A 17,695-nucleotide genomic window follows, 5' to 3' on the forward strand; every position below is an offset into this window, starting at 1 on the left:
TTTTTTTAAACAACATATTTGACAACCTTATTTGTCACCTCAAGTTATCGGAGAGTCCAACAGAAAAAGGTCAAAGAATACACGGTTAGGTGTCCTTCCAATTGCCTTGGAGGCATAGATTTTAAAAACCATGTCCTATTTGGGTTAATTGGTTTCTTGAATGTGGCCCTTACTGCAATAATTACCAGATCTTGGTTCGCTGTTAAGTTTCTGCTCGAGTTGGCTTTTCGAACTAAGTAAAAAGCTCATTCCAAAAGATAAAGCAGGAGAGAGCAGTCTTTGGCCCACTTCCTGGGCTGAGAACTTTCTTGACACACTGCACTGTGGTGAACCACTGCTACTACATGTATGTGCCTGGACACACCCATGCTGCACCTGGCCCGAGACTCCTCCCTTTCCACCTGAGACTCCTCCCTTTCCACCCAGAGTGGGGTATAAAGGTGATGGTCCCTCCTCCTCGCCTCAGTCTAGACCAGGTCAGCTACAAGGGTGTGCTTCTGTTCTCTGTGAATAAAAGCCTATTAGTTTCCCTCTCTCACAGGAGTCTTCGTGTCATAATTAATCGTGCATCATGCACCACGTGCAATCTCTCTCAAGTGGTGGAAGCCTTGCCTTGAAATACTTCACCCATTTAATATTTCCAAGCACTTTTGGGTGGGTCTCTTTGTGGGAGCCATTTATTCATTATCCAGTGCCTTGCATTTTTAATGTCTCTTCCTTAGACAGTTACGAGTTTTGAGAGGTGGATGATAGGAAACGTCTCTCTCTTCATACCCCCTGAAGTCAGTTTGTTTGTCTCTCACCTTCACCTTGGAATGTGACCTTGTATTTGTAAGGAGTTTGCTCGGTCTCAGTTCAAACTGCAAACTTTCCAACCAGTTGAAAGTACATACTTTCAGAAATAAAGGGCCATAGACTCATAACAGTATCTTAACAAACCTCAAATCCCAATCCCCCATCACCCTTGCTTGCTGACTTTCACTGGCTCACATCTGTTTTGATTTTAAATCCCTCAATTGGTTCTAAATCTCTCCACGGCTGCTCCTGAATTTCAAATCCCCCTCAGCCTCATAAACCTTGGAGATCTGTGCACTACTCCAATTCTGGCCGATTGTACAACATCCCTTGTTTCAACTGATCCACCACTGATGCTGGGTTTTCTGTTGCCTGAGCTGCAAGTGCTGAAATTCTCTCCTTCCTCTCTCTGAAGATGTGCCTCATAAAACAACTCTTTAGTCGAGCTTTTGGTCATCCTTCTCCTGCCCCTCACCCAGCCCTCCCCCTCCCCCCGCTGGCCCGTCTCCACTCTTGCAACCCCTACTCTTCTTCCAGCCCCTCCCCCCTCACGCAGCCCCAACCGACTGCCCATTCCCCAGCTCTGGGCCAGCACGGGGTGACAGTGATTAGCATTGCTGTTTCACAGTGCCAGGGATCTGGGTTCAATTCTGACCTCGGGTCACTGGCTTTGTGGAGTTTGCACGTTCTCCGCGTGTCTACGTGGGTTTCCTCCGGGTGCTCCAGTATCTTCCCACACTCAACAGACGTGCGGGTTAGGTTAATTGGTCATGGTAAATTGCCCATCAGTGTCAGGGGGACTAGCAGGGTAAATACGTGGGGTTACAGGGATAGGACCTGGGTGGGATTGTGGTCAGCGCAGGCTCGATGGACCAAATGGCCTCCTTCTGCACTGTAGAGATTCTATGAATCCTCTGGTGGCTCATACCATCAATCTCTAGTCTCTCCCTCCCTCCAACGCCGACCACTGGCTTTCCTCAAAAGACTGTGCAACCTTTTTCAGCTTTCTTTTCCTGATTCTTCCTGTGAAATTGTACCACCTCACACAATCACCAAACCTGAAATTAATTTGCAAACAACACACCCATCCTTAACGTTTCTGAATGTAGAGGGTGAAGCAAAGTGCAGCTGAAAGAAATTAAAGTGAAATCAAGAATAGGCGAATCTACGTACCTCCAAGTGGGAAAGGAAGGGATTTCCGATTCGTCCAAACACCATGGGCCCTTCCCACATGCTGGGGTTCAGTCGAGGAGGTGCCTGTGTGAGAGATGCAGGATCAGCGAATGAGGTTTAAAACCAGACAGGGAGGGTGGGGGATCCACAGAGTGACAAAACAGCAGTGTCAGCATTCTCCCCAGGAAACACGCCCTACTGAAGCAGGACGAGCGGACAGTCTGGTCAGAGCCAGTGCTGCGGGACACTTGGAAGCGGCCAGGTTCGGCTCACCTGCAGTGGAGGGTGGGAAGGCACGGCCCTCATAATGGCGGGGTCCTCCAGGTCGCTGTCGATCACCAGCTTGCTGATGCTCTCTGCCAGGTTGTTCTCCTTCAGCAGGTCGTCCGGGTCCCCGTCGTGGTCGTCCAGACCCTCGTGCTGCTCCTCCCAGTCCTCTGCCAGACCAAAGGTCAAAAGGGTCAGACGGAGCATTGGCTCTCTTTGCTCGCCACCTTCCCCGTTATGAGGAGAATCAAATCCAGCATCAGACTTTTAATCTGAGGGTCCAGGGTTCAAATCCCTGTTTGGGCAATACTTTCAGCTCAATATTTGCAACTGCTGCTCAAGCTGTTGACGACCACTTTTGGGGAGGCGATGACGAGTGGTATTATCATCAGACTATTAATCCAGAAACTCAGCTCATGTTCTGGGGGAACCGAGTTCGAATTCCACCACGGCAGATGGTGGGATGTGAATTCAAAAAAAAATTTCTGGAGCTAAGAATCTATTGATGACCACAAAGCCATTGTTGATTTCGGAAAAACCCATCTGGTTCGCTTATTTCCTTCAGAGAAGGGACTCTGCTGTCCTTACCTGATCTGGCCTACATGTGACTCCAGATCCACAGCAATGTGGTTGACCCTCAACTGCCCTCAGCTAACTAAGGATGGGCAATAAATGCTGGCCAGCCAGCGACGCCCATGTCCCACGAATGTATTAAAAAAATAATAATTGCACTTCCCAACTCCCTGCCAGCCTTCTCCTGAAAGCCACCTCTCCGTATTATCAAGCAGGAGTCCAGGCAGTGATCGATCAGCCAGTCAGAAATCCCGTCATCACTCCTGGCAATTTTTAAAAAAATTCACTGGTGGGACATGGGTGTCACTGGCTGGCCAACAATTATTGCCCATCCTTAGTTAGCTGGGGGCAGTTGAGAGTCAACCACATTGCTGTGGCTCTAAAGTCACATGTAGGCCAGATCAGGTAAGGACAGCAGATTCCATTCCCTAAAGTTCCCTTCGTGAAGCAGACAGTTTTTTCCGACAATTATTAAGAATCTTAATTCCAGATATTTATTGTTCTTATTGAATTCAAATTCCACCATCTGCTGAGGTGAGATTTGAACCCGGGTCCCCAGACATTAGCTAAGTTTCTCGATTAAGTCGACTAATAGTCTGGATTAATAAAACCCCAGGCCATAGCCTCCCCAAATTACCTGACATGAGTAGTGACCAGACTCGAGAGAACAGCCAGGACTGTTAGACATGATAACATGCAGGTACGCCCAACAATTCAGACAGCCAACAGTATGCTGGCCTTTACTACAAGAGCATTTGAGTATTTTTTAATTCATTCAAGGATTTTGGGTCTTGAACCGCTGCAGTCCATGGGGCGTTGGGAGAAGAGTCACGGTGAGACTGCACCTGGAGTAGCATGTGCAGATTAGGTCTCCTTACCCAAGGGATGATATAATTGTTATGGAGGAAGTCCAATAGAGTTTCACCAATCTACTTCATGGTCTGAGGGGTTGTCCTACTAGTAAAGGTTAAATAAACTGGCTGTTTATTCCCTGAATTTGAGAAAAATGAGAGGTGACCGAGAGTAATAGAGGTTTACAGCATGGAAACAGGCCCTTTGGCCCAATTGTCCATGCTGCCCCTTTTTTTAAAACAGTAAGCTAGTCCCAATTGCCTGCATTTGGCCCATACCCCTCGATATTCATCTTACCCATGCAACTGTCTAAATGCTTTTTAAAAGACAAAATTGTACCTGCCTCTACTCCTACCTCTGGCAGCTTGTTCCAGACACTCACCACCCTGAGTGAAAAAACTGCTCCTTTTGGACCCTTTTGTATCTCTGCTCTCTCACCTTAAACCTATGCCATCCAGTTTTAGACTCCCCTACCTTTGGGAATTGTTGACTATCCAGCTGATATATGTCCCTCATTATTTTGTAGATCTGTAAGTTTACCCCTCAGCCTCCTAACCCGCTAGGGGAAAAGATCCCAGTCTATCCAGCCTCTCCTTATAACGCAAACCATCAAGTCCCGGTAGCATCCTAGTAAATCTTTTCTGCACTCTTTCTAGTTTAATAATATCCTTTCTACAATAGGGTGACCAGAACTGTACACAGTATTCCAAGTGTGGCCTTCCTAATCTCTTGTGCAACTTCAACAAGACGTTCCAACCCCTGTGTTCAGTGTTCTGACCAACAAAATCAAACATGCCGAATGCCTTCTTCACCACTCTGCCCAGAAGACTAAGGAAATTTGTCATGTCAGCTACGACACTCACCAACTTTTACAGATGCACCATAGAAAGCATTCTTTCTGGTTGTATCACAGCTTGGTATGGCTCCTGCTCTGCCCAAGACCGCAAGGAACTACAAAAGGTCGTGAATGTAGCCCAATCCATCACGCAAATCTGCCTCCCATCCATTGACTCTGTCTACACTTCCCGCTGCCTCGGTAAAGCAGCCAGCATAATTAAGGATCCCATGCACCCGGACATTCTCTCTTCCACCTTCTTCCTTCGGGAAAAAGATACAAAAGTCTGAGGTCACGTACCAACCGACTCAAGAACAGTTTCTTCCCTGCTGCTGTCAGACTTTTGAATGGACTTACCTTGCATTAAGTTGATCTTTCTCTACACCCTAGCTAGGACTGTAACACTACATCCCGCACTCTCTCGTTTCCTTCTCTATGAACACTATGTTTTGTCTGTATAGCACGAGAAACAATACTTTTCACTGTATGTTAATACATGTGACAATAATAAATCAAATCAAAAACCTGTGACTCCACTTTCAAGGAGCTATGAACCTGTACCTCATTTAAACACACAAAATTCTCACAGGGTAGATGCAGGAAAGATGTTTCCCTTGCCTGATGGTGCGGGAAGGAGGTGTCTAAAATCAGGGGACAGTCTCAGAATAAGGGTCAGGTCATTTAGGCCTGGGATGAAGAGACATTTCTTCACAGAGGGTGGTGAATCTTTGGAATTCACTGTCCCCGATGGGCGTGGAGCGTTAATCGTTGAGTATGTTCAAGACTCAGGTCAAAAGAATTGCCACATATTAAAAGCATCAAAGGATAAGGGGCTAGTGAAGGAAACTGGCATTGGAAAGTTGAAGGTGAACCACGGTCTCATTGAATAGCGAGGGGGTGTGAAGGGCTAAACAGTCGACTCCTATTTCTAAAGGTCTTAGACTGAAGGAGCGAGAGGGGTGGAACCGCCACTGATTAGCACTGAATGGGCACTCAAACACACCATAAAGGCATTTACTTACCCACTGCACCAGTGCCAAATGTGTCCTCATTGAACTGGTCAATATCATGGTCTTCTTCTCGGAGGGCTTCTTCATCCTCCTCGATTGGGCTGTCATCGAGGGACTGAGAGAGGAGAATACAGGAACACAGTTACTGCTGAGATAATACTTGGGAATCACTTTGCGGAGTTCCTTTTTCCGTACCACACTGGGAGTCACTGTGCACAGTTCTGGTCTCTGTATCACACTGGGAGTCAGTGTGCACAGTTCCGGTCTCTGTATCACACTGGGAGTCACTGTGCACAGTTCCAATCTCTGTATCACACTGGGCGTTACTGTGCACAGTTCCGGTCTCTGTATCACACTGGGAGTCACTGTGCACAATTCCAGTCTCCATATCATACTGGGAGTCACTGTGCACAGTTCCGGTCTCTGTATCACACTGGGAGTTACTGTGCACACTTCCGTCTCTGTATCACACTGGGAGTCACTGCGCACAGTTGAGTCTCCAAAGCTGTACACAGTACTCCCAGTGTGATTTGAAGATCAGAACTGCACTTGGTGACTCCCAGTGTGATACTGAAAACAAATGTATTTGATGGGAAACTGGATAAACACGAGGGAGAAATGCTGATGGAGTGAGGTGAACAGGAGTGGGCTGAAGTGGAGCGAATAGCCTATTTTTGTGCTGTGGACAGTTTGGAATTTGCAGAACCACGATTGTATGGGTGACACAGGGTTAGTCTCTGCACAGTTATCCATTTTAATCCAACTGGCGTTGTACCCGCAAAGGGTACAGAAACAGGAAGAGGTTATTCAGCCTCCAAAACAGGAACAGATGAGGCCATTCAGCCCCTTGAGTCTGTTACACAACAACAGGGAGGAAGCTATTTAGTCCCTCAAACCTGTTACATAGAAACAGGAGGAGGCCAGTAAAGGAATCAAAGAATATGGAGATAAGTGAAGTCACCTCCATATCAGAAGGATTATCTCATCAGATCAGTCACAATCTCATTGAATGCCAGAGCAGACTCGATGGGCCACGCGGTCTACTTCTCGTCCTACATCTTATGGCCATTCAGCCCCTTAAACCTGCTACACGGAAACAGAAAGCCCATTTGTCACTTCAAGACTGTGAAACAGCAACAGATGAGGCCATTCAGTTCCTTGAGCCTGTCACACAGGAACAAGAGGAGGCCATGAAGCCCCTTGAGTTGACTCTGCCGGTCACTGCTTGGGAGCCACACTCCATCCACCTGCATTTACTCCATATTCTTTAATATATTTGATAAGGAAAAATGTACCCATCTCAGATTTCAATTTTTAATTCTGCCAAAAATCTACTTTATTTTGGGGGGAGTGGTGTTCGGAGGCGGTGTGGGGTTGTACATATGTTTTCCATTCTGTGTTTGAACATGCATACGAACATATAAATTAGGAGTAGACAACTCAGCCCCTCCAGCCTGCTCTGCCATTCAAGAAGATCACGGCTGATCTGATTGTAATCTCAACCCCACAGTCTTGCCGACCCCCCAATAATCACCCCCTCGTTAATCAAGAATTTCTCACACTCTGACTTAAAAATATTCAAAGACTCTGTTTCCTCTGCCTTTTGAGGAACAGAGTTCCAAACCCTCTGAGCAAAAAGGTTTCCTTACCTTCATCTTAAATGAGCGACCCCTTAGTTTAAAACAGTAACTCCAAGTTCTAGATTCTCCCACAAGCGGAAACATCCTCTCCAAATCCACCCTCAGGGTCTTAAAGGTTTCATAGAATCTGTACGGTGCATAAGGCGGCATTTCCGCCTATCGGATCAGCACCATCCACAATCCCACCCGGGCCCTATCCCCATAATCCCATACATTTACCCTCCCTAGTCCCCCTGACACAAAGGGGCAATTTAGCATGGCCAATTCACCTAACCCGCACATCTTTGGGCTGTGGGAGGAAACTGGAACATCCGGAGGAAACCCATGCAGACACAGGGAGAATGTGCAAACTCCACACAGACAGTGACCCAAGCCGGGAATTGAATCCGGGTCCCTGGCGCTGTGAGGCAGCAGTGCTAACTACTGTGCCACCTCTCGTTCTTCTAAACACCAGCAGATACAAGCCTAGCCTGCCCAACCTCCCTTCCTCAGACGACATGTTTCCTGCCTTCATTTCTGAATGATCCAAAATTCTTTGGAATTCTCTGCTTCAGAGAGATTTGGACACTCCGTCATTGAGTAGGTTTGCGGCTGCGATCAAATAAATTTTTGCTTGCTCAGGGAATCTAAGGGATATGGCAATTGGATCAGAAAATTGAGCTACTGTCCAACTTCAGCCACGATTTTACTGAATGACACACCAGGCTCGATGGGTCGCCCGACCTCCTCTCACACCTTGTATGTCGATGGCCACTTGTTCCGCACAAAAAAATTCCATTTAAGATCACAAAACATCAAATAAGTCACCCTGTAATCTGTTGCATTCCAAACCAGGTCTCTGTAATTCCTGCAATTGTTTTAAGAATTAATCAATTCGCTCCCAGACAAATAAAGGCTTACAGGTGTCAGGTCTGGCCGAGTAGTTAGGACTCCTGCACTCTCTTTTTAGTTACGTAAAAAACCTTTTACTGATGTTCTATTTGCACTTCGGCTCCATGCTCCTGATTTATGTGCACCCGGTGCAGAGGAAGTCAGGGAAGGCGGAGGATCTCCTCGCAAACCTGCTCCTGGGCCTAACCAAACATGCTATGAACAGGCTCAGGCAGCGAGCGACGGGGTTGTCTGATCTGACTGTCTGCCCCTCTACCGCGGCTATATTCACAGCCGGAGAGGGAGCAAGCTGTGTCCGAGGGCAACATGGAGGCCTTCCGTGCTCATTGGGCCCCGCAGGGACTGGGGTGTATTCTCGATTACTTTAATCACATTTCGATTTAATGTTTTAAGTTTGCTTTCTGCTTTGTTTTTTGTTCGGGTGGTTCCCTTCTTGGGGAGGGGGGGGCTACCCGTCTTGCTTCGTCCCTGAGTTTGTTTAATTTGGTTTGTATCAGAACGAAATGCCTCTGGCTCAGAAGACCATGAGAAAAAGGAACAGGATAAGGCAATTTGGCCTCTCGTTCCTGCTCCGTTATTCTATAGGATCATGGCTGATCCAGTGACATTCCTCACATCCACTTTCCTACCCTTGCCCCCGTAACCCTCGATTCCCTTACTGATCAGAAATCTATCTCAGCTTTAAATAGACACAAGGACTCTGCCCCCACAACTCTCTGGCAAGGAATTCTAAAGACCCACAACGCTCAGAGAAGAAATTCCTCCTCAACTCAGTTATAAGTTGGTGCTCCTCCATTCTGAGACGATGCCCTCTGGTCCTCGACTCTCCCATGAGGGGAAACACCCTGTCAGCATTTAACTGTTAAGCTCCTTAAGAATCCCAACTGTTTCAATGAGATCACTTCCCATTCTTCTAAATTCTAAAGGTTATACTCGTGAACCTTCTCTGAACTGCCTCCAATGAAATATCTTTCCTTAAATAAGGGGAGCAAAACTGCTCACAGTGCTCCAGATGTGGTCTCACCAGTATGTTGTTCAGTTGCAGCAAAACTTCCCTACTCATATATTCCAACCCCCTTGCAGTCCCAATCCTGACCACGTATGCACAAAAATCGAGGCAGATGATCCCAGCGCTAGTATGGAGGGAAAGCTGTGCTGTTGAGGGACGCTGGAGATTCCAAGATCACGATGACACAGGAGCAGGTCGGGCGCGGGGGTGCCCAGCATGGTGTCCAGGTGCCCCAATAATCAACCGAAAATCAGTGATTATCCAGCCATTTTCATGTTGCTGCTTGGAGGGAGTATGCTGCGTGCAAATTCGCTGCCCTGTTTCTGGCATAGTGAAATCGCACGGTTCAAGGGGGTTACATTCCTGTAAAAACCTGCAAATGGCAAAATAGCAAGCAACCACCTTAACCATCCAAATCAGTGAAGGGTAGCAAGGATAACCCGGGTAATTATAAGCCAGTGACACATTTAGAACTGAATAATCTCATTAGCGATAGACAACATGGTTTTGTACGAGGGAGGTCATGCCTCACAAATTTGGTTGAGTTTTTTGAGGAGGTGACAAAAATGATTGACGAGGAAAGGGCCGTGGATGTCGTCCACATGGATTTTAGTAAAGCATTGACAAGGTCCCTCATGGCAGGCTGGTGCAAAAGGTTAAATCTCACGGGATAAAAGGTGAACTAGCTGGATGGGTACAGAACTGGCTTGGCCATAGAAGACAGAGGGTAGCAGTGGAGGGGTCTTTTTCTGATTGGAGGTCTGTGACTAGTGGTGTTCCGCAGGGCTCTGTACTGGGAACTCTGCTGTTTGTGATATATATATAAATGATTTGGAAGAAGATGTAGCTGGTCTGATTAGTAAGTTTGTGGACGACACGAAGATTGCTGGAGTTGCGGATAGTGATGAACATTGTCAGAGAATACAGCAGGATATTGATAGGCTGGAAAATTGGGCGGAGAAATGGCAGATGGAATTTAATCCAGATAAATGCGAAGTGATGCATTTTGGTAGAACTAATGCAAGGAGGAGCTATACAATAAATGGCAGAACCATCAGGAGTATAGACACACAGAGGGATCTGGGTGTGCAAGTCCATAGATCCTTAAAGGTGGCAGCACAGGTGGAAAAGGTTGTCAAGGCATGCTTGCCTTTAATGGATGGGGCATAGAGTATAAAAGTTGGCATATGATGTTGCAGTTATATAGAACGTTGGTTGGGCCACATTTGGAATACTGTGTCCAGTTCTGGTCGCCACACTACCAGAAGGATGTGGAGGCTTTGGAGAGAGTGCAGAAAAGGTTTACCAGGATGTTGCCTGGTATGGAGGGTGTTTGCTATGAGGAGAGATCGAGTAAACTAGGGTTGTTCTCCCTGGAAAGACGGAGGTTGAGTGGCGACCTAATCGAAGTTTATAAAATTATGAAGGGCATAGATAGGGTGAACAGTTGGAAGCTTTTTCCCAGGTCAGAATTGACAAACACAAGGGGTCACAAGTTCAAGGTAAGGGGGACAAGGTTCAATACAGATATGCGGGGGACGTATTTTACACGGAGGGTGGTGGGGGCCTGGAATGCACTACCAAGCAAGGTGGTTGAGGCAGACACGCGAGGATCATTTAAGACTTATCTAGGTAGCCACATGAAGAGACTGGGAATAGAGGGATACAAACAGATGGTCAAGTTAGGAACACATGATCGGTGCAGACTTGGAAGGCCGAAGGGCCTGTTCCTGTGCTGTATTGTTCTTTGTGTGCACGCAATGGGTGAACAGCATCACCTCTCAGATCCCCTCCAAGTCACTCGCCATCCTGACTTGGAAATGTATCACCGTTCCTTCACTGTCGTTGGGTCAGAGTGCTGGAACTGCCTCCCTAACAACACTGTGGGTCTACCTATACCGCATGGACTGCAGCAGCTCACCCACTACCTTCCAAGGGGCATTTAGGGATGAAGCAAGAAGGGCTGGCCTTGCCAGCAATGCCTGCATCGCATGAATGGATAAATCGAGACTCTGTTTGCGATTCTACACTCCACTGTTTGGTTGCCCTCTGTTTTTGTAGCTTGAAAGTATTTCACTTCCTGCCAAGCATTTTCGGTCACGCCAGGCTGGCGAGAGGCACTGTAGAATTGCACGCCCTTTCCTTGCCTTCAAATCAGCCCAGAGGTGAAGCAGATTGTCAGAAACAACCAATTTCGGCACAGCACGATCCCACAATGAATGTGCCCAGTCTTTTAAGAGTTTAGTCGCAGCTCCAGGCCGGCCCCGATGCACGAGTCGCAGTTTTACACAAATTTCGAGAAATCCCTGCACTCAACCAACCCCACCCTCAAAAGATCTCAGGTCCCTGATGACTTGGAGTACACCTTAACCCTGCACCACGTCCTAACCCTGCACAAATCCGCAGCAACCGGTGTTCACACGGCATCTTTAGCAGAGCCAAGACCCCAGATCACTTCACATGAGCGGTTATCCAACAAAAAAGCTGGAGAGGGGGTTTCAGGGAATTTGGGAACTCCGGAGGTTCGGAGCAGCGGAAGACACGGCTGCCACGGTGGAGTGATTAAAATCAGGGATGCCCGACAGTCCAGCTCACCACCTTCACGACCACGAAATAACAAACAACTCTGCTCACTCTCTCCTCAAACAGAAGCACTTCTTCCTCTGCAAACAAGGACAGTCTCAAACTGATGATGATCATTCTTTACATCAAAACTGCTGCTGCTGTTGTTTTGGGAAGGGGCTGGAATAGGAGGGGATCGGTTACCACTGCGTGTGCAACACAACGTTTGCTCCTTTGAAGTTACTTTGCAAGAGAAGGCAGGTTATTTTTTCCAAAACGCCGTGGAATCAACAGCCTCACGGTTCAACACTTGATAACAGAAAGCAAGTTCCTGATCGTTTGTCCACATCGGCATCAGAAGCACCTCAAATCCTCACCCAACTGAGCTGCCAGATTAGAAATGCGCCTCACAACCACCAACCTTGCTCGTGTTCACAGAAAAGCACCATTAACTCCTGTGCATGATTTCTCTCAGCAATACAAGACTCTCTCGATATCTTCCCTTTCCAACCATTCTTGCTCTGTCCCTTTCCATCATCTCTTCTTCCTCCCTGTCCACTCCTGCATCACACTCCAATGCCATTTGCAGCGCTCCCCGACTCCTCACCCCACTCTCTTAATTCCCATCCCCCCTCCTTCGACTGCTGCTGCTCTCCTCCATCAGTTCCTTCAGACTGTCGTCTCATCAATTGGGAGAGTTGTCACACAGACCAGTCAACAACAGCCTGACTCGTACTCACGGAATGAAACCTTACACATAACGTCCCAGACACCACCATCACCATTCCTGGGTCTGTCCTGCGTCACTGGCAGGACAGGCCCAGGGAGTCCACAACAGCGACTCTGAACCCCATAATGTCTCCTGGCACTCGGCCAAACATGGGCAAGGACACTTCCTGCTGGTGACCACGTACTGTCCCCCTCAGCTGATGAATCAGTACTCCACCATTTTGAACACCACTTCAATGAAGCACTTGGGCAGCATGGTGACAAAGCGGTTAGCAGTACTGCTTCACAGAGCCAGGGACAGGGTTCGATTCCCGGCTTGGGTCACTGTCTGAGTGAAGTTGGCACGTTCTCCCCGTATCTGTATGGGTTCCCTGCAGGTGCTCTGGTTTCCTCCCACAGTCGGAAAGACGTGTTGATTAGGTGCATTGGCCATGCTAAATTCTCCTTCAGTGTACCCGAACACGCTGGAGTGTGGCAACTAGGGGATTTTCACAGTAACTTCATTTGCTTGTCACTACTTGTGACACTAATAAATAAACTTTTTAATACTTTGATGGCGGAAAGCATGCAGAATTTATTCTGGGTCAGGGACTTCAATATCCATCACCAAGAGTGGCTCAGTAGTACCACTGCAGACCAAGCTGGCTGGGTCCTAAAGTGGACATGGTGTGGAGATGCCGGCGTTGGACTGGGGTAAACACAGTAAAAGTTTTAACAACACTAGGTTAAAGTCCAACAGGTTTATTTGGTAGCAAATGAATGGCATTTGCTACCAAATAAACCTGTCGGACTTTAACCTGGTGTTGTTAAAACTCTTACTGGGTCCTAAAGGACATAGCTGCTAGGCGGCTGAGACTGTGGCAGATGGTGAGGGAGCCATCAAGAGGGAGAAACATTCTTGACCTCTTCCTCACCAACCTGCCTGCCGCAGATGCATCTGTCCATGACAATATTGGTAGGAGTGATCACTGTACAGTCATTGTGGAGGCAAAGGCCCGTCTTCACATTGACGATACCCTCTATCGTGTTGTGTGGTACTACCACCGTGCTAAATGGGACAGACTTCAAACTCAAGACTGGGCATCATGAGGGACTGTGGGCAGAATTGTACTCGACCACAACCTGTAACCTAATGGCTGGCATATCCCCTAGTCTACCAGTACCACCAATCCTGGGCATTAGCCCCAGTTCAATGAAGAGTGCAGGAGGGCATGCGAGAAGCAACCCCAAGCATACTTAAAAATGAGGTGTCAACCAGGTGAAGCTGCAACACTGGACTAGTTGTATGTCAAACAACATAGTCAACAAGTGATAAACAGAGCTATGCGATTCCACAACCAACGGATCAGCTCCAAGCTCTACAATCCTGCCAGACCCAGTCGTGAATGGTGGTGGACAATTAAACTCACTGGAGGAGGAGGCTCCACCAATATTCCCTTCGTCAATGATGGAGGAGCCCAGCACATCAGTGCACAAGGTAAGGCTGAAGCATTAGCAACAATCTCAGGCAGCAGTGCCGAGTGGATGGCCTCCTCCGGAGATCCCCAAGAATATCAAGAAACAGCTGAGGGCTGTCCATAGCAAAGGCTATGGACCGTGACAATATTCAGTCAACAGTACTTAAGACCTATGCTCCAGAACTTGGTGCACCCAAAGCCAAGCTATTCCAGTACAGTTACAACACTGGCATCGACCTGGAAATGTGGAAAGTTTTCCAGGTATGTCCTGCACACAAAAAGCAGGACAAATCCAACCCAGCCAATTACTGCCCCATCAGTCTACTCTCGATCCTGTAAAATGATGGAAGGGGTCATCACAGTGTTATCAAGCTGCACTTACTCAGTTATAAACTGCTCAGTCACGCTTAGTTTGGGTTCTGCTAGGATCACAGAGTTCCTGACCTCATGGTTCAAACATGGACAAAAAACTGCTGAATTCCAGAGATGAGATGAAAATGACTGTCCTTGACATCAAGGCAGCATTTGACAGAGTATGGCATCAAGGAACCCTCACAAAACTGGAGTCAATGGGAATGAGGAGGAAACTCTCCGCTAGTTGGGAGTCATATCTGGCACAAAGGAAGATGGTTGCGGTGGTGGGAGCTCAATCATCTCAGCTCCAGGGTATCACTGCAGGAGTTCCTCAGCGGAGTGTTCTAGACCCAACCATCATCAGCTGCTTCATCAACGGCCTTCCTTCCATAAGGTCAGAAGTGGAGTTGCTCACTGATGACTGCACAATGTAGTGTCATTCCTAATTCCTCAGATGCCGAAGCAGTCTATGTCAAAATGCAACAAGACCTGGACTATGCCCAGGCTTGGGCTGACAAGTGGCAAGTAACATTGGTGCCGCACAAGGACCATCTCCAACAAGAGAGGATCCAACCATCGCTCATTGACATGCAATGGCGTTACCATCGCTGAATCTTCCATTACCAATATCCTGGTGGGTTACCATTGACCAGGAGCTGAACGGGACAAGCCATATAAATACCATGGCAGTCAGAGGTTGGCAAGTAACTCATCTCCTGACTCCCTCAAAGCCTGTCCACCATCGACAAGTCAGGAATGTGATGGAGCACTCTCCACTTGCCTGTTGAGCAGAGCTCCAACAATGCTGAAGCAATTCCACACCATCCAGGACAAAGGAGCCTCCTTGATTTCTGCCCCTTGCACGAACGTTCAATCCTCCCACCATCGACAAACAGTGGCAGCTGTATGTAACATCCACAAAATGCACCGCAGAAACTCAGCAAGGCTCCTCATACAGCACCTTCCAAACCCAAGACGACTACCATCTAGGAGGACAAGGGCAGCAGATAGCTGGGAACACTACCACTTGGAAGTTGTCCCCCAGCTCACTCATAATTCTTCATTTTCGCTGGGTCAAAATCCTGCAAGTACTTAACAGCAATGAGGGTTCATTCACTGCAGCTGTTCAAGAGGGTAGCTCATCACTAACTTCTCAAGGGGCAATTAAGGATGGGCAATAAATGCTGGCTGCGCCAGTGCTGCTAACATCCCATAAATAAATTACCGACATGGTCTTCTTCTCCCTCCCTGTCTCTGCTGACCACGCTGTATTAGCATACCACCCCCCGGGGCCTCAACCAGTCTCCCTCGACCTCCCTCTCAACCACCTGCTGCACTCCCTCAGCAGCATCATTCACCCATCTCTCTTCAGGTCAGCCCTGTCTCTCTCCTTTATCATCTCTTCACCTGCATTCTTCCTCTCCCTCCCTCTTACTCTTCCGCTCTCGGCTGGCTGCATCAAACACGCAGCTTGTGCTTCACAGAATCCTACAGTGTAGAAGGAGTCCGTTTGGCCCAGCAAGTCTGCACAGACCATAATTCCACCCAGGCCCTATCCCCATAAACCCATGCATTTATCCTAGCTCATCTCCCTGACACTAAGGGGCAATTTACCATGGCCAATCCACCTAACCCACACATCTTTGGACTGTGGAAGGAAACCAGAGCACTCGGAGGAAACCCATGCAGACACGGGGAGAAAGTGCAAACTCCACACAGACAGTGACCCAAGCCGGGAATCGAATCCAGGTCCCTGGCGCTGAGAGGGGCAGCAGTGCTAACCACTGTGCCACCGAGCCACCCACTTATTATATCTCCTTTTTGACAAATGACAGCCTTGTCTGCCAGCACTCCACAGAAAACCACTTCAAAAAGCTCCAGGAATTAATGCTTACATTTTATCTTCTTCAGATCTTGAAGGATTTCAATTTTGGTGTCTGCGAATTTGAAGCATGTGTGACATCTCAACTAACATTCCCAGGACGGGTCAGATACAGAGCAAAGTTCCCTCAGTCTAACATTCCCAGAATATGGTCAGATACACAGTAAAGATCACTCAATCTAACTTTTCCAGGATAGGGTCATATTGAGAGTAAAGATCCCTCAATCTAAAATTCCCAGGATAGGGTCAGACACAAAGTAAAGATTCCTCAATCTAACATTCCCAGGATAAGTTTTTGGGGTCAGACAGAGAGAGGGCATGTCCCCTTTTTTTCATGCTCTGCCTCTTTTCTTTCAACCCATATCCAACTCTTATTGCCCCCTGTGATGCTTGCCCTTATATTGAGCTACCGAAGCTGGCGGGACGGAGTGACTTCTTGTTCGTGGGTGTTTTATGTTGTGGTGGGCAGGTTGGCATGGTATGGATTTGGGTAGCATGTATCAGGCCAAGTGGGTGTAAGAACATCTTTGTTTATCAGGATGGTTTATGGGTTTGGCATGAGGCCAGAACTTTTGTCAGTACAAAAAATACTTCTTTGACCAATTATTTATTAATATGTGTCCCAAGTAGGTTTACGTTAACACTGGAATGAAGTTACTGTGGAAGGATACACTGAAGATAACTTGGGTGCTTCTTTGATATTGGGTTCAGAAAGTATTTAATATATTCAGCTATATTGTAGCTACTATGGGTCTGACTGTGGGTACTGTGATGTGGAGATGCCGGCGGTGGACTGGGGTTAGCATATTAAGAAGTCTCACAACACCAGGTTAAAGTCCAACAGGTTTATTTGGTAGCACAAGCCACAAGCTTTTGGAGCACGGCCCCTTCATCAGGTGAGTGGGAGTTCTGTTCACAAACAGGGCATATATAGATACAAACTCAATTTACAAAATAATGGTTGGAATGCAAGTCTTTACCGGTAACCAAGTCTTAAAGGTAGAGACAATGTGAGTGGAGAGAAGGTAAAGCACAGGTTAAAGAGATGTGTATTGTCTCCAGCCAGGACAGTTAGAGAGATTTTGCAAGCCCAGGCAAGTTGTGGGGGTTACAGATAGTGTGACATGAACCCAAGATCCTGGTTGAGGCCATCCTCACGTAGGCAGAACTTGGCTATCAGTTTTTGCTCAGCGATTCTGCATTGTCGTGTGTCGTGAAGACCGCCTTGGAGAATACTTTCCTGAAGATCAGAGGTTGATCTTCGGGTAAGCATTCTCCAAGACGGCCTTCATGACACACAACAATGCAGAATCGCTGAGCAAAAACTGATAGCTAAGTTCCGCACACGAGGACAGCCTCAACCGGGATCTTGGGTTCATGTCACACTATCTGTAATCCCCACGACTTGCCTGGGCTTGCAAAATCTCACTAACTTCCTGGCTGGAGACAATACACATCTCTTTAACCTGTGCTTAACCCTCTCTGCACTCACATTGTCTCTACCTTTAAGACTTGCATTCCAACCATTAGCATGTAAATTGAGTTTGTATCTATATATGCCGTTTGTGAACAGAACTCCCACTCACTGATGATGGGGCCGTGCTCCAAAAGCTTGTGCTACCAAATAAACCTGTTGGACTTTAACCTGGTGTTGTGAGACTTCTTT

General features: G+C 47.5%; 1 protein-coding gene and 1 long non-coding RNA gene across 3 annotated transcripts in view; one reads left to right on the plus strand and one right to left on the minus strand.

The window, feature by feature from the left end:
• The window catches only part of LOC144505311 (uncharacterized), a 97,111-nt gene that overhangs the window by 64,346 nt on the left and 15,070 nt on the right, over window positions 1-17,695 (plus strand). The gene's annotated exons all lie outside the window — the stretch shown is intronic.
• Window positions 1-17,695, minus strand: part of patl1 (PAT1 homolog 1, processing body mRNA decay factor) — a 58,035-nt gene that overhangs the window by 39,635 nt on the left and 705 nt on the right. For both annotated transcript variants that reach the window (XM_078231426.1, XM_078231425.1), the window contains exons 2-4: window positions 5,518-5,620; window positions 2,242-2,405; window positions 1,969-2,052 (exon numbers count right to left, since the gene is read on the minus strand). In XM_078231426.1, coding sequence (XP_078087552.1) covers window positions 1,969-2,052; window positions 2,242-2,405; window positions 5,518-5,620 — 351 coding nt within the window. The remainder of the gene's footprint in view (window positions 1-1,968; window positions 2,053-2,241; window positions 2,406-5,517; window positions 5,621-17,695) is intronic.

The sequence above is a fragment of the Mustelus asterias genome, chromosome 16 (assembly GCF_964213995.1).
Source record: "Mustelus asterias chromosome 16, sMusAst1.hap1.1, whole genome shotgun sequence".
NCBI lineage: Eukaryota > Metazoa > Chordata > Chondrichthyes > Carcharhiniformes > Triakidae > Mustelus > Mustelus asterias.